A 22,532-nucleotide genomic window follows, 5' to 3' on the forward strand; every position below is an offset into this window, starting at 1 on the left:
GACAATGCTAAACTAAACACAGCATGAGAAAGAGCAGCTGCTGGTGCCCTTCGTAAATACCTCAGACGCCTGTAATCCAAAGTAATAACATCTTAAAACATCAGAATTAGTTAGATTTTAAATCAACATGAATAGCTGCTTAAAACATGTTATAATTTCAGTTTTCTATTTTAAATGGTACGTTTTCAAACTGTTAGCTCTGTTGTGGGAGCAGGCCCTAAATTCCCCGGTTCAAATCCCATAGACTGCCACTCTGGGCCCCTGAGCAATGGATTTAATGGACACATCTCACCGGATTCTATTTTGCAACGATAAATAAAGATGATGATTGTCTTGGATTTTGTGTCTGTAGCAACAATCACAAGCCAGCTTTAGAAACCAGGAGAGAACAAACAGGTGGATGTTTTTTTGTATTTCAAATACTATTTTGTTGCGGCAAAACTTCATAACTATGCAAAAGTAAAGGCTTGGAAATATTCTGCTGAAGCATTCCCAGCAATCCAGGAAAGTATGATGCTTACGCTGCGTTCTGTGTGCTAAATAATTGTGTTCAAAGAGCAAATAGTCCAACCAACCCAACGCCGTACGGTACCATGTGTGGCAATAAGAGTGTTTATTACAACAGCAGCCATGTTGGATTTTTAGTTTGGGTTTGATGAAAACAGAGTAGATCTGGATCCTGAGTTTTCATTTCTGTGAAACAATCTTCTTCTTCAGTCGATGAAGACAACAATCAGGTCAACTAGAAAAAGCTGTTCCTGCGTAACAGCGAGTGAGAATGCTAATCTGCAGAATGATTTGAGCAGAAGATGCAGAAAACATTGAAATCAGATTTGAAGAATTTGAAAAAAAATTAAGAATTTGAAGGAATTTGAAAAATTTGAAGAATTTGAAGATTAAGAACAATTAGAAGAATTGGAAGAACTGGAAGAATTTGAAGAATGTGAAGCATTTGAAGGAATTTGCATTGATTTCAATGGGAGCAACCAAAAATGCACAAAAAGTGAAATATTTTAAAAAGTATAAAAGTTAGCATAACCATGAGTCATAGCAGGCATGCCAGGAACGAGCCGAACGTTTTGACACCAAAATTGTTGAAATTGGTTTTAGTATGCGGGAGTAGTTAGACGCCGACGGAATAATAATAATAAAGAAAAACAGGAAAACAATCAGTGAGAATGCTGTATAGCATTCTCACTGATTAACTCGATGTTACAGAGAAACACCTTTAAAATAACGTCTGGGTCTGCCGTTAGATCTCTATGGCTGGTGATGAGGAGGTTCAGAAACATCCTGCTTCTCTAATTCATATAAAGCCTGATCTCAGATCTGTTCCCCTGTCCAAAGTCCCGCGTGTCTCAGAGGGTCGACCTGCTTCAACAGAGCCGGCCGGTTCATTAGCGGGGCCCTGCAGAGCTAGGGGACCCGCCGAGGAAGTGATTCAGCCATGTTGGAGCGCTTACACGTCTAAACCCTGCAGGGAACCGGCCTCTGAGGACCGGAGCCAGACAATCCAGCTTTAATGTCTCGGCAGCCAGAACCTGATGGTGCTGGAAGGTTTCTTACCTTAGAAACAACAGGAGCAGCTTCTGCTGCAGCTTCTGTCTCCTCCACGTTTATCCTTACTCTGTCCTTCTCTGTGGATCATAGAGGGGTTAGGGTTGTGTGTTAAACCTCACTGAAGATTAATAAATTGATTAATGGATCTTACTCCTCGTCTTTGCAGGCGGAGGTTGGCTCACAGCAGCAGGGCGGGAGATTTCTCCCTTCTTTGTTTTTTTCTTTGTCTCTTTGTGATTGTCTGAAAATGTGGCTTCACCTCCAGCAGCGTCCAGGATGTCCTTCACGGATCTCTTCTTCTTCCTGGGAGGCTGGTTTTCCTTCGATGAACTTTCCTCTTGTTCCCCGTTTGTCTCCATCTTTGGTTGAGGCGACTTAACTTCTTTTTGCTTTTGCTTTTGTCTGGAGAAAGAAAAGAAAAAAACAAAGTTCCTCTCAATGATCATAACTGCAGTATGTAACGTATAATATCTGAGAGCTTGGAGGTATTTTCATGTGTGATGAATTCCTTGTAAGCTTTAAAAACTACTGAACAAACCTTTTTCCTCCTGGGATGATGGGTGCTGCAGAAAGGCTGGGACTCTGTGCCTTCCTCCCAATCATCATCATCTCTCTCTTCCGCAGCCTCAGCCTCTTCTTCAGGCTCAGCTTCCTCCTCGGAGGCTTCTTCTTCTTTGCAGAGGCGAGCAGAGACGAGTTGCAGCCTGAGAAGATGTGTTCAGACAGAGAAATGTACAAATTAAACTCCACCAACCAAACATTTTCTATAGTTTTAACTCTGAAAACATCTGCTGTCACTCACCAGCTGTCTCCTCCTGCTCTTGCTCGCCCTCTGCTGGTGATTCTTTAAACTGCGGCTCCTCTCTCTTCCTTTTCTTCTTCTTCTTTCTTCTTCTTCTGCATCGTCTCTGCCAAATTCACAGAATCTTCCTCCTCCACTCCTGTCATCTCAACCTTTTCCTCCATCTCATCTATGAGCTTCTTCTTCTTCTTCTTTTTCTTCTCACTGTCATTTTCTAAAGGGAAGCTCGTCTCCTCTTTCTCCTTCATAACCTCTCTCCCCCTTTTCTTTGCTTTTTTCTTTGGTTTAACCACCTGACACTCTTCTTTCTTATCCTCCTCTACCTCATTCTCGTCTCCACTTTTGTCTTTTCTCTTCCTTTTCTTCTTCTTCATCCGGCTCGTAACAGGAGTGTCACTGACAGTAGAGGCGGCTTCGGCGCTCGGCGTAACTGTGCTGTCCACCTGGGACGTCTCAGCAGAACCCTTCTTGGACTTCTTTTTCTTTTTCCTGGGAGTGATGGCGTCCACAAACGGCTCTCCAGGTTCCTCCCCGGCTGCTTTGTCGTCGTTGTTGGTCTGGATGTTGAGGATGATGCAGGCGTCGTCGTCGTCTTGCACTTTTGCAGCTTCTTCTTTAATGAAACAAAACAAAGCAGTTTGCACACTGAGCTTGTGTCTGTGTTCTTGTCTTGTAGTTTATTTTGCTCCTGCAACAACAGTTATAGCCGCTATGTGAAGCAGCTAGCGATAAACGACTGCATGTTGATAAGCTTCCACCGTTATTAAAGAAAATGGAGGACGACTATGATTGACAGGTTCTGCCGATGGTCTGAACCACATCAGTCATTTAATACCAGCCATAAAACCTACATGATCCTTTTTATGAACACATAAAAACTTTTTATAATGAAAAAAGTTGTCGTTTGGAGCCTTATGACAAATTCAATTTAAGGGAAAAAACAAATTTCTTGTACTTTGGGGCCTTTCTTTTGTAAAACTTCAAACCAATATGTAGTATGGAAAGCATGCTAGAACTAGACTTTGACCTTTTTATATTTAAAAACTTTTCTCTGGTCTACAGGACTGTCTCAGAAAATTAGAATATTGTGATAAAGTTCTTTATCTTCTGTAATGCAATTAAAAAACATGAAATGTCATACATTCTGGATTCATTACAAATCAACTGAAATATCGCAAGCCTTTTATTGTTTTAATATCGCTGATTATGGCGTACAGCTAAAGAAAACTCAAAAATCCTATCTCAAAATATTAGAATATTTTCTCAGACCAGGTAAAAAAATAATTATAACAGCAAAACAAAATCAAACATTTGAAAATGTCCATTAATGCACTCAGTACTTGGTTGGGAATCCTTTTGCACAGATTACTGCATCAATGCGGCGTGGCATGGAGGCAATCAGCCTGTGGCATTGCTGAGGTGTTATGGATGCCCAGGATGCTTCAATAGCGGCCTTTAGCTCATTTGCATTGTTGGCTCTGGTGTCTTTCAGCTTCTTCTTCACAATAGCCCACAAATTCTCTATGGGGTTCAGGTCAGGGGAATTGGCAGGCCAATCAAGGACAGTAATGCCATGGTCAGTACACCAGTTACTGTGAGAATCTGATGTCGTCTCTTAACCACTACCATACTTGTGATTTAGTTTACTGAACCAAGCTGAGTGTTTTTCAAGGCTCAGGAAACCCTGCAGTGTTTCGAGTTAATTAGACGGTTCAAGTGATTAGTTGAATAGCCTACTAGTATACTTTTTCACGATATTCTTATATTTTGAGATAGGATATTTGGGTTTCTTAAGCTGTAAGCCATAATCAGCGATATTAAAACAATAAAAGTCTTGCGATATTTCAGTTGATATGTAATGAATCCAGAATGTATGACATTTCATGTTTTTTAATTGCATTACAGAAAATAAAGAACTTTATCACAATATTCTAATTTTCTGAGACAGTCCTGTATATCCTTGTTGGTCAAAGTTGTAAAGAGCAACAACTTGTTGACTTTCTTGTCTTTAAAAAGGTCTTAACCCTTTAAAGCCGGATACAGGTAATTGTAAGGAAACTCCACATTTAAAAAAGGAAAATCTTTGTTGGTTGATTTAAAAAAAAAAAATCAGGCTTTCAAATTCTTTGTAATATAATTGATATGTTAGACCAGGGGTATCTAACTCATTTCTACATTGGGCCACTTTGGCATCGTGAAGTCATTAAAAGGGGCAGTTGCACCCGTATAGATGACTCTTGGATTTCATAATTGTATTTCAGTTCACATCAAAAATAAAAACATTTCACAGTAACATAAAAGTAGCACCCCTAGGCGCAGTTTATACAGTTTATCTGCAAAAAAATGTGTTGTTATTGGGGTGAGTTACACTTTAAACTGATTTCTGCATCACTTTTTCTCTTTTGTTTTTGGACATTTCTGGGTTTTAATGTGTTGTGGGAAAACTGACATCTAGTGGCAGGATGCTGTTACTACATAGTTGAAAAAAACTGCATTCACTACAGGAGGCACAGTTTTAGCCACTTTATACAATTTAAAAAGACACATGCCTCTACTTTATGACATGATATGTCTGTTTTGGCCGGATAAATTGCCCTGATGGGCCGGATTCGGGCTTTGAGTTTGATTCATCTGCGTTAGACCAACAGATATATTTTCGTCATGTTTTCTACATTTTTTGTATAGGGTGGGTGAAATATATTCATTTGTATGTTGTAAATTGTAGATCATTTACTGATAGGTATAAAGAGCCAAACGTTTTATCAGTATCTACAGATTATCTATCGATGTGTGTTTCATCAGAGTCCTCAACCTCTAATGAAATACATATCGATCGATATCTGAAATGCCCTTAAAAGACATTTGTTCCAGCATGTCTAACGTAAATTAGATCGATTGTGTATTTCTGACAGGCTGCTGCCGCTAACAAAGGCCCAGAAGCTCCAGTTTAAAAACTAGTCCTTTGATAACGTTCCTGTTGAGCATCGCTGAAGCTGCTTCATCCAGTCGGTTGTTGGATGAATCCCAGAATGATTCACTGCTACAAGTAACTGGCTTAGTAAACAAAAACAACTTTCATCTAAAAATCCGGCTGCTTAGAAATTAAAATAAAAATGAGTTTAACAAAATCTCTTAGGAAGGGTATTTTTGTTTTGACGCCACCTTGCTAGTTGATTTTGATTTTGTAAATTAAGAATATCTAAAATCTGACAGCTGTGTTTTAAAGATCTGAACTGAATGAGGACAGAATAAGTTTCTTTATAAGTTAACCTGAATTTTTGTTTTTATATGCACAAACTGGATTAAATGTGAGCTTTATGTTCTGCTTCCAGGTGAGAGGAGAGTCACCTTCAGCTGGGGGGTCGGCAGCATCATGCTGGTCCTCTGCAGCTGTGGACTCATCTTCTGCCTTCATCTCTGACCCACAGTCCTTCTCCTCCTCCTCCTCTGTCCTCTGATAAAACACACAGCATCAATTTAAAATATTTGCTCCAAGTAAAACTGTGACAAGATATTGTTAGACGAATGTTCTTCTAAAAATACAGCTTTGCATTACCTCAGATCTCGTCTCTTGTGGACTTTCAACATCTGCGCCTGAAAAAGATTAAAAGCACTTAAAGCGGCCAGTCGGTAACGTCTCCTGGTGCCGCGGTTAGGAAGGGTTTACGGTGTCTGGGAAAACTGGAAGCGTTGGTGTGAAAGACCAACAGAAATCAATGGATGATATAAATGTTTTTTTACAGCTCCATTTATTCTGACACGCCTAAAAATAATCCAGTGAAACGGGTTCCTTTCAGAAGTCCTCTTATTGGCCGTGGGCAATTTAATCTCTGCATCAATGAAGATTTTCTCTAAAAGCCTCGGATGTTTTTAGAGAACATTAGTGAACAAACGGCATCATGACCAAATAACAGAGCAGGCACCAGTCAGGAGATCCGTTGTTACACTGGAGGAGCTGCAAAGATCTACAGCTCAGGAGATACAATCTGTTTAAAAGGCAACTATTAGCCATGATCTTCACTCCTCTCGCCTTTAGAGCCGAAGAAACCTGCAGTTGGGGAAGAAGCAGCCACAAGGACTCTCCAGCCATGAACACACACTGCAAAAACTGAGCTAAAAATAAGTAAAATGTTCTTAAAATTTGTGTATTTGTCCTTGATTTGAGCAGGCAAACAAGATGATCTGCCAATAGAATAAGATTTTTGCACTTAAAATGGGAACAATTCATCTCCATCATCTTATTTCATGTGTAGTATATCTAATTATCTTATTTTAGGGGTCAAAATACTCCATTGACAGATAATCTTATTTACCTGCTCAAATCTATGCCAAAAACAAAAATTTTAAGAACATTTTACTTATTTTTAGATCTATTTTTGCAGTGCAGAAAGCAGAAAACCCCACCCTGCACGTCACCCTGAACACACCATCCCAGCATGTAATGTGGTGGTAGAAGCATCATACTGTGGGGTTTCTCTATTTTTCCGTCTGGTCAGAGTTGATAAGGAGAGATGTGGAGCTAAATGCAGGGAAAATACTGGCAGAAAGTCTGTGAGAGGCTGCAAAAGACACAGCAGGAAGACAAGCCCGTTCATGCGCTGGAATGGCCTAGTCAAAGTCCAGATCTAAATCTAACCTAGAATCTGTGGCAAGACTTTAAGACAGGAGACGCTCTCCGTTAAATCTGACAAACGGAGAATAAAGCCGGAAAAACTGTCCTTAGACCTTCAAAGCTGAGGGAAAGATATACAGAAAGCCGTGCAACTGGAAATACACTGTAAAAACAGAACTAAAATAAGTTAACATTTTCTTGAAATTAGTGTATTAGTACTTTATTTGAGTAGGTAAATAAGATATTCTGCCAATGGAATAAGATTTTTGAACTTAAAATAGGAAGAGCTCATCTCCATCATCTTATTTCTAGTGCAGTGTATCTAATTATCTTATTTTAGGGGTAAAAATACTCCTTCCATTGGCAGATAATCTTATTTACCTGCTCAAATCAAGGACAAATGCACTAATTTTAAGAAACTTTTACTTATTTTTAATTCTGTTTTTTGCAGTGTACTCTTAGTACCGACTCAGTGGTTTTGAGTACAGATGTGCGCCACACTTCTCAGGGTGATATTTTCTCCCACTTTAAAGTATCTTATTGAGCTTTAATGCGACCATCTGAAAGCAGTGCATCATTTTGAAGTTATAGAGATGAAAAAAACGAGAAGATGCTACAAGGGATATAAATCCTAAAGATTTTAAAGACAGTGAAGCTTCTGCACACCATTAAAACCCAGAACATCTGCCTCATCCTCACGGATTAACAATAACCAGGAGGTCCAACTCTTCAGTGGGCTGAGGCCTTTTGAGCCAAATTCAACATGAGCCAAAAACAGACAACCTGTGGAGCCTTTAGTTAGGATGATCAGTAATGTAGCGACCTGGATTTCTAGCCTAAAAACGCAGTTTGAGCCCATAAAGAAGCGGCCTAATGAGTTTTTACACAGATTAAAATGTCAGGGGTGATTAAATCAACGAGGCCCCCTTTCAGAAGTTACACAACCTTCTCACGTGGCTCTAAACCTGCAGGGATTCTGCTTCACGGCACGGTGATAAAAGCAAATACCACGAGGTAAAATAAAAGATCCAACTTTATGTGTTTCTGTGTTTTTTGTTCTCGTTTTCCGCCCATAAAAATGAAACGTCCGCACTTTACCGGCTGGAGACCGACTGAAGCCAAAGAAAACAAAAAGGCTAAATATTTTTTTCCCCCACCATTTTTTCCCCCCACTGGTGTAGACTCCTCTTCCAGTCGGCACATGGGTCTGTTTGTCCAAATGATCAATAATAATAAAAGAAAAATAACCCTGCAGCACCTAAATCTGCGTCATCTTATGTCCTAAATCTGTTACGAGTTTTAACCAACGTTTACGGAAATACAAACGGAGCGTCGTTAAGTGGGAAACACAGACTGCTGCTTAAAATTTTAATGTAATTCCCACTTTCTTTCAGTAGATGGACTCCAGGGTTAAAGGTTATTAGCTCTTTTATGAACATAAACTTTGCCAGATTTCATCTGGCCAATCAGTGAAAAGTAGAGGTTAGATGTTAAACGGTGGTTCAAAGTTATCAAAGTTATGTACCGTATTCTTTGAACTATAACTCGCACTTTTTTTCATAGTTTGGCTGATCCTGCGACTTATATATCAAATTTTAATGGTAATTCATATTAACCAGTAAGAAACCATGGGGAAAACATTACCGCCTATATCCACAAGAGGGCACTCTAGGCTTCTGAAAACTATAATTTTCCTGTATCACTTAAAAATTAATTGACTTATAGACAACAAAGACTGAACACGTTTGTATGTGTTCAGTTCACAGCGACGCGTTGTGTGGTGCGGCTCTAAGGGCCCAGACAGCGACAGGACCTGTTATTGTGCCGTCTGTGATGCTAATAACAGCTAGCGCTAGCTTACAGCTCTGTTGTAAGGGAGGTTTATAGCTTCGCTGATGCCCGTGAGCTTTATGTTGCTCTGAAACATCCGTGTCGTACTGTTAGCTTAGCACCTAGCACCGCTACGCTCACTAATTTAGGCGTAATTTTGACAACTTTCAGCGTCACGCAGAAATGCGCTAAATAAAACCTCGCTGATTGGAGTTGCTAATTTACCCCATTCACCCTCCCAGGTATTAAATTGTCTTACCAGATTAAATTTCAGTTTTTTGTCTTGGATTGTGTGAAATAAATGTCAAAATAAGTGCGTATAGTCCGGTGCGACTCATACATTGTGGCACATTTTTTGACTGCTGCGATTTATATTCCAGAGGGACTTGTAGTCCAAAAAATACGGTAAATTAAAAACTAAGCGGTCCGGTGTGCTATTGCTCTCAGTACCCTTCGCCCTGAAACTCCTAAATAAACTCCAGTGCAACCAAAAGTCTTCATAATTGCTCTAATAAGTTAGAAGTCCACCTGACACACACCATCGACAGTGTGAAGCACGGTGGTGGCGGCATCATGGTGTGGGGATGCTTTTCTGCAGCAGGGATAGGAAAGCTGGTCAGTTGATGAGAAGGTGGAGGGAGCCAGGACAACACAGCCACAGCTACAACGTAATGGTCTAGATCACAGAATATCTGCGTAAGACTGGCCTAGTCAAAGCCCAGACATAAATCCAGTTATAAATCTATGTGAAAACGGATGTTTACAGCCACTCTCACTTTAACCTGGTGGAGTTTCACTTAATTTCCAAAGAACAGGCAAATATCTCAGTCTCTAGATGTGTCGGTGTGAGAACAGAAAACGTGCCGTGCGTAGCAGAAACAGGTGAACCTCATCATACCTGCAGGGGGCGGGGCCTCTCTCTCTGCCTCCTGATTGGATACGTCATGGGCGTGACTTAATCCCTGTGGGGAAGGGATTTAACATGTCAGCACGCATGACACCAGACCTGAGCGGTTCCTCAGATGTTTGGGTTGTACCTCTGCAGCTGTGTGCTCCTCCTCCTCTTCCTCCTCTTCCTCCTCCAGGAGCTCAGCTACATTTGCCTCTTGAGACGAACAAGCTGTGGATCCTTGAACGGCATCGATCCGTTCTGATGCAGAGGTTTCCTCTGTGGCTTCAGGCGAGTTTATGACAGCTTGTGTCTCCTGGAGAAAATAGATTAGACGTTAAAATCCACCGTCAGAGTTTCTCTCTCCTGCAAAACAAAGTAGAAGCTGCTCCACAAACATTTTCCAGCCACAGTAAACTTTGTTCCTCGTCCTATTCCTCACATTCACAGGGTTCCCACACTATTTCCACAAAATGTTTAACTTGTAAATATAAAACAAAAGATTTACTATGGATTTATGGCAGCTTTTTCTACAGCTGTGAAAAAGATGGGAAAACATGAAAAAGGAAGGAGGACATGGCTGTCTGGGCAAAAATAGAGCTTTTGTCTCTTAATTGTCTTATTTTTTTATTATTTTAATTCAGGCAAACCAGTTTATTCAAGCAAACAGAGAAGGAGCAGCTCTGAAGCCGTCACGGTTTCTGTTGAAAACGGGTTATGTAGATTAAATCTGCCCGTTTCTAGGAGTTTTTCTAGGACGTTTTAAACTTTAAAACCAAAGTGAACGCAGTTTGAGTTAAAATAAATCTGCAGCAGACAGCAGCTCCGTGCAGACTGGCCTCCTGAAAGCCGAGCGGCTCCAAACGAGGCACCTCCTCCAATTTTAATGCTCCACAGAATAGGTTGCAGATGTCTGAAGGCTTGGCTGGGAGTGCAGCAGCAGCTCTGGATGCTTTTCTTTGTCAGGATCTCTGCTCTGTTCAAGTCCCCTCAGATTTGGAGGATGGGACTCTGCAGAGATGGTTCTGCTTCAAAGCATTGGTCGTCTCAAATACACGTCCTAGATTAGTTTAGGAACCGGGTCTTCACCGGAACGTGAGGAGAAACAGCTTGAAATGCCCAACCTGCTCTTCCTCATCACCCCCTTGTTGATCCTCCTCCTCCTCCTCCTCCTCCTGCTCGCTCTCAGGGCTGGACTCCTCGGCTGGATCAGAGGGTCGTGGCTGCGTTTCAGGCTGAGAGGGATCGATCACGTCCGGGTCACTCTGGGTGGGCTCAGATGTCCGCTCGGTGTCTGAGCCGGAGCCTTCACCCTCGTTGGGCGCCTCAGCTGGAACCGGCTGCAACAGGTGAACAGGGCGCGTTTAAATGTGTTTAAACCGGACAAGATAAAAACAAAAGACAGGAAGCAGTTTATGGGTGAAATGAGTCCGTCCTGTGAGGACCTGCAGCAAACAGCTGAGGGTTTTCTGCAGCCAAGAAAGGGCTGCATGAAAGTTTTTTAATGCAACAACAGAGCATTGATTGACAGATAAAAAAAACAGATACGGGGATTTCACTGTTAATGAGCTAGACTCTGTTTAGTCTGCTGGAGAACGAGGAACCGAGCGCTTCAGGTTCAGCGATGTTTGACATCCAGGACGAAAAACCTTCTAAACCTCGTTAAGCCTCGTCTCCATCAAACCACAGAACAGCTACAGCTAGCTAGTAACGAGTGCGGGCCGTAATCGGAGTCAGAATGAAATGGTTATTTATGACACATAGTGTTGGCCAGGTTCTCTGCGATCATCTTCAAACAAAAAGCAGAACAAAATTACACTTTCTTTAAGTTTGCTTAATGCGACGAGGTATATATATCAATGTTTTGGAAAAAGACTCTCAGACCGACCATAAACCAATGGCTGCAGCAGATGTTATCTGTCCTCCCTCTGGATAAAAATTACATATATATTAAAAAGGGCAAACAGGACCTGTTTGAGTCTATCTGGAATTCCTTCATTAAGTATGTCAAGAACTTGAATATCTCAGAAGAAGGTGCAAGTGATTGAAGAACATGTGAACTGCAGTTCCCAAAGACAATTTATTTATGCACATACAGTATACTGGTAAACTTAATTCTCAATATAAAGAGGTTAAGTACGTAATGAAACTAGTTGCACAGGAACTAATACTGTGAGAGGCTTTTTTTTTCTCTCTGTTTGTATTTTATTTTGACTTGAACAAGTAATACTACCACTGCTGTTGTCATATTTTGTAGATTGTTCAAGATGTTTGTTTAAACTTAAATAAAAATATTTTGGGGAACAAAATTACACTTTTTTCTGTAAAACTTCTCGGTTAGAGGGTTTACTCTGAGATAAACAAACTCAGCCTAATTAAAATAAAAGGAGGACTGCTTTATAAACTAGTTTCCATAGAGACACTACATCACCCGACGTAGTCGCCCCTCGGCCTTCACACACACAGGCCTCGCTTCCATCCCATCTTTAATCCACCAGGCTTAATGTGGCGTCGGCTCATCCTCTGCAGCTGTAGCAGCTCCAGCTCCAGTGGGAAGGCTTTCAACAAGAAGTCAGTTTGACCGTGGGAACTTTTGACCGTACTGCCAAAAACCGCATTGGTGAGGTCAAACACTGATGTGGGCCAAGGCTGCTTGATCTCAGTCTCCACTTTAACTCATCCCAATGACGTTTTTATTGGGAACAGGTCTGCTTGAGCTTGCTTTGTGCAGTCATGTTGGAACAGGAGGTGGGCATCCGGGATCTGTTCACTGAAGGTAGAGAGCATGAAATTGTTCTAAATAGCTTTGTGCGTTTGGCGTATTAGGAGTTTCTTTCACAGGAAGTCGCCACTGCTAACGCTTTGGAGATGTAAGGATTGGGAACTGCTCAGAAACTCACTCCACGAAGCTCGCACGCGGATGTCGAGCTAATCTGAGAACGATGGAAGTATGCAGCTACTGATCCACAGAGCGTTAGACGCTTCTGGTTTACAGATGTGCGGCCATTAAAGTGTTGGGAGCTCCTGAATCCAGTGATTTGGATGGGTTAGCAAATACTTGTAGCGTACATCTGACCCAACACAGCTTACCATGAATGTAACTAATGTTATGAGATGTTGTTTCATCCAGGGAGCTTCTCTGAAACAGAAAGTCACTCGTGCATGTCCGCTTTCAGCCAAAACTGAAAACCTTCTCCTGCTTTATAATCCCAGCGCTTTGCTGTCGACGTTGTAAATCTGAAGTAGCGTTTCAGCTGCCTTCCCCGACACCAAAAGCCGTCCAGACACAGCCTGCAGATCAATTCAATTTGATTTTATTTATATAGCACCAATTCATGAAATATGTCATCTCAAGGCGCTTTACAAAGTCAAATTCAATCAGATTATACAGATTGGTCAAAAATGTCCTATATAAGAGAACCAGTTGTTTGCATCAAGTCTCTCCAAGCAGCATTTACTCCTCCTGAAAGAGCGTAGAGCCACAGTGGACAGTCGTCTGCATTGTACATGGCTTTGCTGCAATCCCTCATACTGAGCAAGCATGAAGTGACAGTGGAAAGAAAAACTCCCCATTAACGGGAAGGAAAAACCTCCAGTTCCCATGATACTTTCCAGGAGCTGCTGCAGCAGCCAGTACAGTCTCCTGTTTTGCTTCAGTGGAAAAAGTGAAAGGAAAATGTTAACTTTCGGGTGAAAACAGAGTTTTTAACGCAGCACATATAAACTTTCTGTGCTGTAAGCTGCTCACATGAAAACATGCCGTGTTTTTTAAATATTGGACGAGCAAAACAAATCCACGGCTTCTTGGCGAACAATATGTTGCCACTAGTTCATAAAAATAATAAAATCACAGAAAGTGGATGAAAACAGGGACCAGGAGGTGAAAAAGGTCAGGGACTGGGGAAAATGGCCTGTTATTTGACTGTGGATCCGGATCAGGACCTTCCTAGTTTTCAAATAGTAACACTCAGGTGTGGGACTGGCTCAGGGCTCTCAAAGCGCCCGTCTCTCCGTTTCAAATGAGTCCACCTGGTCTCAAAACCCAGTTCAACCCAACAGCTGCCGCTTATTGAGATCAGCGGTTCGTTCCAACTCTTAGTACAGCCTGTCATTCGGTGATCGCAGCCAAAGATCCCCAAGACGTATTGCAACATGAACTTTACAAAACTGAGAGAAACAGCTGACGGCATAAAGTTTTACATCATGACACGTGTGTTAGAGAGAGCATCAAAACCACACGCTTTGTGGATTTTATACATTTTATCTGCGACGAGGTCACCTTTTAATTTAGTCATCTGGAACAAAACAGAAGAAACGATAAGAATCTGCTTTTAATTAATTGTTTTCGGCCTGATCGTCTTTGTTCTCTTAAAATACAACAGAGAGAGAACATCTGGAGGAGCTGAAACCGGGTCTGTTATGCACATAAACTCCAGGGTTTTTAAGATCTTTGGACAAAACTACAGAAGTCAGTTCACACGCCGACTGAAACATGATTTTTCCTCACTGCGAGCTGCAGCAGTGGCTGATATCACAGAGGAGTGATAGAGGCCAACACAGCAGCTGCTGCTCACCTACACATTATCACATCGGCTGGACAGCAGCTATGCGCCTGTTTTCACTGCAGCTTCCTGCTGCAACAATGTCCTCGGCTTTCAGCAAATCCCCACCGACTTTCTAATTCTGGCTCGTTTTTGGATTATAAGCAGAGTTTTATTAAGATGATAAAAATATTCCTTAGACACTTTTGAAAACCGCTTTCTTTCAGACGAGCCTTTCTGTACATGTTTCTCATGTAAACGTCACAAAATCGCAAATAATGCCTTAAACCTAGGGCTGAACGATATAGAAAAAAAAAAAACGATAACGATAAAATAGAAATCATATTGATCGATGTCGATAATTATCAACAAATTGAAAACATATATTTTAAGTGCAGCCCTGGCCATTTTATGCTGTTGCTTAATGACTTATTTTTAGATACAGAACACACAAACACTGAATTCAAACTCAACCCTTTATTCAACCAACTTTTAACAAAAATTATACATGTTTTTAAAAAAAGAAAAAATAACGCATGCTCTCTGAACTCTTTGAAGGGGGCGGAGCTTGGTTCCTGGGTCTGCATTGTGATTGGTTGGGAGGGAAGAATGTCTGTAATATTAACTAACATTATAGGCTAGAATGCAAAAGGAAGGAAAACTGTTATTCTATTGAACTTTTTATTGACCATGTTTTTCTATTATTGATATACGTCTATTGATCGATATATATTGTAACTGAATTATCGTTCAGCCCTACTTAAACCCCATGATTCTTCCCAACAACTGTACAAAAAGAATAATAATTTGTGTCTTCTGGTGTATATAATGTCCATAAAATAACATATGTTGTGAATTTTATGTGTTGTTCCAACATGTTTTTACATGGCAAAATTTTCAGGCTTTTCCATTGAATTCTCTCAATAAAGGAAGTTTAAAGCAGTGGTGTCCAAACTTTTTGCCTTGATGGCAAAATATTAAAGTTGAAAGCACTTATAAGGCCAAAAACAATAATTTATCTTTAAATAAAAATTTGGAAACAAAATGTTGTTCAACAGAAAATTTAAAAACTTTATTGGAACGACCAAATATTTTATATAACAGCGATCTGTAAATCAGATCCAAAACAGTCTTTCACGGTTGTGTTAGTTTTACAGTTTCCAGTGTTTTGGGTTGATTGTTTTCTTTTTGGGTTAGAGGAAGTTTTATTATTCTTAGCTCTGCAACAAGAAGGAGGCGTGGATCACTCTCACTATATTAATCAAAGAGAGTCTGCTTTTGGGTAAAAGGTGCCAGATGTTTGTGGTCACATTTTCTACCAGCATTAAAAAGAATGCAGAAACCTGGTTAATGAGAAAACGTTGTTTTACTAAACTTTTTTTTTATTTCAGAAGATTTTGTCTGGCAATGTTGCCCTAAAAGAGAAAAAAAAACGGGTGGTTTAAGGTTCTTCTAAAATTGTATAATATTGGTGTTTTTTTAGGCATAGAAGCACTCGAGGCAGCTTCTAAGGTTTGAAGATATTTGTTTTTCTCCTCGTATCATTTTTTTTTTTTATCAGGCTCACTAAAAGAAACATGATCCGCGCTCACCTCTGTGTCTGTGCTCGTTTTCTCCTTTTCTTCTTCTTCCACTTCACTGTCAGACGACTCGCTGTCTGATTTCTCGGTTTGGGTTTTATCAGCCGCCTCCAGGTGCTGCTCAGAAACGATCGCCGTCTCTGCAGAGAGAACCTCCGTCTTGGGCTCTGAAAAAAGTAACACCAATAAAAACTAAGAGCATAACTATAGTTAATAAAACCAAAAACACGCACCAATCAGAGGCTTGTCGTCTGTTCTTTTCTCCCCTGCCGCGCCGTTTAGTTTGACATCTGCGGCCTCCTCTTCCTCCTGCTTGATCATCCTCATCTTCAAGTTTCCATATTCGGCTCTTGTCTCCTGCTTGGCGTGCTGAGCTAGAGAGCACAGCCTTCAGCGTAAACAGGACATTTTAATTAAACCTCTGACAGGACTGTGATTTACCTAAAGTGTGATATTAGCAAGAGAATAATTATGCATGAGGGTTAAAAAAAAAATCAAGAATCTCTGCATTTGGACAATATCTAATGGACACCAATATTTTCTCAGAATGTTAAATTCTACATAAACCTTTAGCATTAGTAAGAACATAAAAAAGAACTCATATATTTTAGGTTTTCTTCTCTTTTTTGAATCATTGTTCTGCTAAACAGCATCTAATTTTTAAGCAAATAAATGACATGTCAACTGGTAAGGATTCATCCAGAGGAAGGCTGATGTCATCCAGTCAGTCGTATCTGCTGTCGGTTTAATCCTCATCAGGGCGGCAGGGATTTAAAGCCATTCCCAGAATGCACCGGGGGGGGGGGACTGGCTCTGGCAGCGTCTCAGCCCCACACTGAGCTCTGTTCATCTCTTGATCCATCCAACCATGGCCCAAGCCCTAAACTGTCCCTACAGTAACTAAGCTAGTGAGTTTGCTTGATTATTTATGTTTTAACAATGCTCCTTTTGGCAATAAAGCACTCACCGTTGGAAAGCTTGTTTTTTTTCCCCCTTTAAATGGCTCCAACGTGTAACAAAAATGCATCTGTGATCACAACGATGATAGTTGTGGCTGCAAAAGTTTAAAGAACATCTGCCTGCAGCAGTTTGTTGTCAAGCTAACCTACAAAAAGGGCTCCAGACCAACCGGTTGCACCGGCAACATTTAACCCAGGGAAACTGTCACAACGGATGGGTGAACCCAAACATGTATGCCTGCAGACCCTTAAAGATATGCTCCTTGTCCAACAAACCTGACACGCTGGTTAGAAGTTAATAAGACAAACCAGAAAACTCTAGAGTGCATCCATCCAGCTAAATGTTTGCTGACTTAGCATTAGCTTCAGGCAGAGTGACTTACTTAAGCCTTCTTTGTTTGCGTTTTTTCACGGACCGAAAAAAACAAGCTTCAATTTGCACAGAAAACGTTTCTCCCTCTGGGTTTTCACATCGGGGCGGTAATGAAATGTTTTGTAGAAAGTCAGAAACATTATTGATGAGATTTTAACGCAGTAAGTTGCAGCTGTGGTCTGGGGGAGAAAGTCCCGAGTCCAGTAAAACCGAGACAAGACCAAGACAGTTTTTCCTCTACTTTTCTACAAGGGGGGGTGCTCCGCTACCCTGACCCTTGCTAGCTGTATGTCGCTCCGCCTAGCTTCACTCACATACATCTGGGACCTCTCCATAGGAATTGCCTTTATTGAAGGCTGGGCCTTATCAAAAATCCTTGCATATGATTGGATAAGCCACTTGTCTGTCATCTTTATCGATGTGCTATTTCAACCACTCACACCGAAGCTAACCCGTGACGCTGTGAGAGCGAGGCAGGAAAAAAAACAAAAAAACTTTTTTTTTAATGTGTTTGCGGCTCTAGTGGCACGCGTTTTATTGACAGTGAGCTGACAGGAAGAGGATGGAAGACAGGCGGCAAAGCGCCGCGGGTCGGAGTCGATCCCGGGACGACCGTGTTGAGGACTAAAGGCCTCCTAACATGGTTCGTGCTAACCGTGAACGCGCCCCGTAAAACAAAACTTGCCAAATCCGGTCGGGAGAAGGGCGGAAACATCGTTTCCACCAACAAAAGCCTTCAGAGGCGTTCTCTGATGTTCTTTTAATGAAACAATATTAGGTAGATTGGACAACACAGAAGAAATAGCAGCATCAATGTTAACGCTTGCTTCCTCGACGAGCCGCCATTGCTATCAAAACAGTCTCACGTCATGGTCGCGTCTCCACTACGTCACATCTATGAAACTCCAGCCCTGCGTCCTGATTGGCCAGACCATAAAATTGGTTGAAGAAATCACTCTCTATGGGAGATGTCCCATAGAGAGTGAGTGAAGCTAGGCAGAGCTACATACATCTGGCAAGAGTCAGGTTAGCGCTCCGCACGGCCAACAGAATTGCCCACCCCCTCAAGAAGATCAGGGCATGCAGTAAATTATTATACGTCTGTGCGTGTTCACAGTTCATTTTATTAAAATGACCCAGTCTAAATAATGACAGATTATTTCTGTCTCTAGGCTCCCACATAATAATGAGGAAGTTAGTCAGCGGACACCTACACGCAGAGCTCGATTTTAGGAGCGCGTACGTGACGTCACACCATAAATCGCTTGGCGGGAAGAAGTCTCCAAGGCAGCTGCGACTCGCAAGCTCCTGCAGCGTCAGTCTTTCTGCACCACAGACTGACAGGTGTGCAGCGGGTGTCTGCTGTGGGAAATGTAGCCAATAAGTGCGCTGTCAGTTTTTTCTGTTGTGTTACAACAGAAAAGGAACGCATTTGTTTATTTCGCGATTACTTTAATATACCGAGAACGTTTGCCTGGTACAAACATGAGGATGGTTACGTCTGTTTAAACTCGATTATTATAAGCATTAACGCTCAATGCAGCTCGTTTTCAACAAAAATAAAAAATACATATATAAAAATACAAAAAATATTATTTACTTTGATTGTGGTAAATCACCAAATGCCTGTCTGTTGGAAACAAAAATCCACCTTTCTGAGCAGCGGCGTCTCTGGCATGATAAATTAAGTGGGGCACAAAAACCCAATCCCTGCCCTAGTTGATGATAAAGTAACAAAATGCCTTGTTTCTTCAAATCTAGTCCGATGAACGTCGCTAAACTAGGGGGAAAAGCTTTTTTACATTAGAAGAGAACTCGCATACTCAGATCTGCTGCTCAAACAACAATTTGCCATGCTGGGGAGATGCTGTTTTATTAGCAGGAAACAGGAAGCAAGTTGGAGTAGATGGGATGAATCTGGATGGAGCCGAATCCAGAACATTCCTGGAAGAAAAACCGTTAAGAGGCTCCAAACGACCTGAAACCGAGGTGGAGGTTCACCTTCCAGCAGGACAGCGGCCCTAAACACCCAGCCGGACATAAATCTGACCGAGAATCTGCAAGACTTTAAATTTATTGTGCCGTTCGTATAAATGTAAGGTTTAAAAAAAAGCCTTTCACTACTTTGTATTGGGAATGTTGCGCTCCTAATGTGACAAAATGTAAAATGAAATCTTGATTTATTTATTTTTCCCCCTCAGTATTAATATCATGTTTGTAAACTTACTTAATCCATCCAGTGTAAATGTCGTGTAGGTTTAGGCCCTCCACTGGCATCTCCACCTGCACAAGAAATAAATTAGGTCATTTTCAGAGAATTAAGTTATTATCACTTTTTTTTCCCATAAAATGTGTTGACCACTGCAACAAAAGAAGCCTATGTTTTAAATGTGTGTTTTAAATGGCAGGAGGTATGTTTAAAGATTATTGACCCTGCTGTGATTCTGACAGAGATTTACTTTCACAATTATATTTTTAGTCAACGGTTGGAGCCTGAAATGTGAGACTGGTCAGTGTGCGGAGATCAAGTTTCCTCCGGGCAAAAACTAAAAAAAATACTCCTCAAACATGTGGAGCAGGGGGAAAAAAATAACATTTGACATCAAGAACGTAAGAAAACCCAACATAGACGTCAAGAATGGAGTTAAAAGAGTCAGCACACACATTTTCGTTCAATAATAAGTGTTTATGCTTGTATAATGACATCGGCAATTCAAATATCTCTGCGATAAGTAAATTACGTGACAATATTTCTGCTTTTTAACTTATAAAGAGGACAAGTCTGATTTCTGTGCATGTTTTGATGCAGATTTAAAGCAACATTTCTATGCAAAACAGCTCACTGACTGAGAGCAGCAGATGTGGAAAATGCTGCCAGTGTGCAGAGCTGCAGGCAGTTTTTGTGCCCAAGCAGCTCCTGTAACATTCTGTACTTTTTTTTTTTTTCCTGCAGGAGGCCTGAACCAGGAGCTCCACGCTGTGACCCACGGAGCAGCTTCCCCGTCAGCTCCACTCATATTTTATTCAACTCCTTATATAACACGCAGGGGCGAGCGTGTCAGCTCAGGAATTAGCAACAAGGCGTCCAGCCTCATCGCATTCAGGTCAGCTTTAGGCACGGAGATGCCCGCCGGGTCTCCCGTCGGTGCGCGCAGCTGGATTTAATTGAGGGGGGAATCAGAGCAACTTCTTCTCACCTGAGTTAAATGCTCCTCCAGCCGCTGGGCAGCTTCCCGGTAGCCGCTCGCCTCCAGGTGTCGGTGGATGAGCGCCAGCAGCGCGGCGTCCTCCTCCGAGCCCATGACGAGCCGCTGACAACAGACACGGACACTGACAAACGCAGCAGGATAGAGTCTGTCCAGGAATTAATAACACTTCACTTCATGCTCGCTATCCCAGCACGTGTGAGGGACGAACTGCAACCTGGGAAGTGGAGTTTCCTCTCTCCTCTCCCATCCTCAGGGAATGTTGACAAACGCATTCAAGCAGCGTTGATATTTAACTAAAATATTGTTGAAGATTAAATGTCACCATGAGCTAAAGTTTACATCTAGTTAATAAAAATACGGGCGCTAGTCCTTTTGTAAAAAAAAATAATAATAAAATAAACATGTAGATATCAGCCAGATTTATGCCGAAATTGGTTAATCCATTTATTTCTCAGTTGACCTATTTAATAAATACAGTAATGTATGTTTATAAAATTAAAAATATAAAAAAAAATGTTATTTATTTAACACTTCAATTTAACATCTAATTATATTTATTTCAGTTTTATTTATGAAGCGGCAATTTACAACACGTCATCTCAAGGCTTTTTACAACGTCAAATGCAATCAAATCATCCAGACAGATTAGTTTTAGGAAACCCAGCAGGTTGCATCAAGTCTCTCCAAGCAGCATTCACTACTCCTGAAAGAGCGTAGAGAGAAAAGGGAGAGTCCTCTGAGTTGCTGATGGATTTGCAGCAATCCCTCATACTGAGCATGCATGAAGCGACAGTGGAGAGAAAAACGCCCCTTTAACAGGAAGGAGAAACCTCCAGCAGAACCAGAACCAGGCTCAGTGTATATAATGATAATGATAAAAGTAATAATCTTTAACCACGATTGTGTACACAATCAAGGAATGTGACTTTGGATAGAGAGGGTAGGCTATGTATAAATGTATAAACAGCATGTTGATGTTTTTGTTGTTTTGTTTTTTTTACAGAAATGGATGCGTTTTGATTTGTGACTGTCCAGTATGATTATTTAGTTTCACAACAGTGTAGCTGACTAATCAGACTGTTCTTTGTGATCATCAGATAGATGCCCTGGAGAAAAAAAAAAGATTTTTATACCGGCTGGTTTTTGCAAATAACATTCTGTAGCGTTGAGCTGAGGGTAATAGTTTAAACAGTTTAATACTGAGAAGAAGAATGTGTGTGAGTGGCAGAAAAAAACTAAAACACTCCAAATCACCCTAAACACACACCATACCCATGGTGAAACATGGCAGTGGTAGAATGATGCTGTGGGCATGGTAATACAGGACAATCTGGAAAGCAAACCTGCTGGAGGCTGTAGAAGAGATTGGTTTTAGATTTATCTTTCCAGCAGGGCAACAGGCAAACCTACAGTTAGAGCTACAAAGGAATGGTTTGTATCAAAGGATATGCATGTGCCTGACCACCAGCTTAGGACGTTTATGGAGCGCTGATGCTGAATTCAGTAATATGAATCAAAACATCGGAGAGCCTTCCAGCTTGTCAGATGAAGATTGAGAGGGTAGGAAAAACCTCTAAAAAGATTGCTTTAAATTTGGGAACTGTCAGTTCACTCAAGGCAATAAAAGATTTATTAAAACACCTGGAAGAACCCCCTTACAGACGTCAGACATGAACAAGGAGCGCTGTTCTCCCACACATACCGACCATTCCTCAGCCGGAGCATCATTTCATCACTGCGAGTAACTCAGGGAACTGCAAATATAAACAATTCCTGACAATGTAGTTACTCAGTGCCACTGGGCCAGGCTGCAATGAATCCCACACCACCCCTTTCACATTATTCCCTGGAAACCTGATCCAGGAATTCCAGCCACAGAAGCTCTGCAACAGAAACATACATTATTTCACTGCAGTCCAGGTTTGGACAAACAAAGCAACAAAGGGTATGGTTTTAAATAGGACAAGGCTGGATATTCAGCTTAAAGGCTATTAACTTCTAGAACGTACATTATTTTCCTATAGTCATGGCTGAATAAATACTCTAAACACCTTTTATTATGTTTTTTTCCTGCTACATTAAGTTGCATATAGGAGCCACATTCCATGGTCCCTCTGGAGTGCCAGCTGGCTCCCCTTCCCTTCTCCTCAGTCCAGCCTCCACACACCGGCCAATGT

The 22,532-nt window shown here is 41.3% G+C and overlaps 2 protein-coding genes across 4 annotated transcripts; both read right to left on the reverse strand.

Moving 5' to 3' along the window:
- Window positions 1-1,566: 1,566 nt before the first annotated feature.
- Window positions 1,567-5,838, reverse strand: LOC118556438 (DNA ligase 1-like). Of its 3 annotated transcripts, none has more exons than XM_036138624.1 (5): window positions 5,711-5,838; window positions 2,363-2,975; window positions 2,099-2,264; window positions 1,712-1,962; window positions 1,567-1,637 (listed from the first exon to the last, which is right to left on the reverse strand). In XM_036138624.1, the coding sequence occupies exons 1-2, from the start codon at window positions 5,775-5,777 to the stop codon at window positions 2,407-2,409; spliced, it is 636 nt and encodes a 211-aa protein (XP_035994517.1). In that variant the 5' UTR covers window positions 5,778-5,838; the 3' UTR covers window positions 1,567-1,637; window positions 1,712-1,962; window positions 2,099-2,264; window positions 2,363-2,406. The 3 variants fall into 3 exon arrangements, with proteins under 3 accessions (XP_035994517.1, XP_035994518.1, XP_035994520.1); XM_036138625.1 differs by having other exon boundaries at window positions 2,363-2,972; window positions 5,711-5,837; XM_036138627.1 differs by having other exon boundaries at window positions 2,363-2,969; window positions 5,711-5,836.
- Window positions 5,839-5,879: 41 nt separating this feature from the next.
- Window positions 5,880-20,560, reverse strand: LOC105930930 (ABC transporter F family member 4). Its single transcript, XM_036137790.1, has 8 exons — window positions 20,344-20,560; window positions 19,374-19,429; window positions 16,048-16,202; window positions 15,827-15,981; window positions 10,818-11,033; window positions 9,842-10,009; window positions 9,703-9,766; window positions 5,880-5,956 (listed from the first exon to the last, which is right to left on the reverse strand). Exons 1-8 carry the CDS (start codon window positions 20,446-20,448, stop codon window positions 5,880-5,882), a joined length of 996 nt encoding a protein of 331 aa, XP_035993683.1. The 5' UTR covers window positions 20,449-20,560.
- Between the last annotated feature and the right edge of the window lie 1,972 nt (window positions 20,561-22,532).

The sequence above is a fragment of the Fundulus heteroclitus genome, chromosome 6, assembly GCF_011125445.2.
Source record: "Fundulus heteroclitus isolate FHET01 chromosome 6, MU-UCD_Fhet_4.1, whole genome shotgun sequence".
NCBI lineage: Eukaryota > Metazoa > Chordata > Actinopteri > Cyprinodontiformes > Fundulidae > Fundulus > Fundulus heteroclitus.

What these genes read in the sequence shown, in the direction of transcription:
- LOC118556438 (XM_036138624.1), bottom strand. Translation starts at nt 5,777, where the DNA reads ATGAAGGCAGAAGATGAGTCCACAGCTGCAGAGGACCAGCATGATGCT. An exon ending in TGCCGACCCCCCAGCTGAAG is followed by an intron (nt 2,976 to 5,710) that starts GTGACTCTCCTC and finishes GTTTCATTAAAG; the next exon opens with AAGAAGCTGCAAAAGTGCAA.
- LOC105930930 (XM_036137790.1), bottom strand. Translation starts at nt 20,448, where the DNA reads ATGGGCTCGGAGGAGGACGCCGCGCTGCTGGCGCTCATCCACCGACAC. An exon ending in AGACGACAAGCCTCTGATTG is followed by an intron (nt 15,982 to 16,047) that starts GTGCGTGTTTTT and finishes TACTTTTTTCAG; the next exon opens with AGCCCAAGACGGAGGTTCTC. An exon ending in AGAGGCCCCGCCCCCTGCAG is followed by an intron (nt 5,957 to 9,702) that starts GTATGATGAGGT and finishes AATCTTTTTCAG; the next exon opens with GCGCAGATGTTGAAAGTCCA.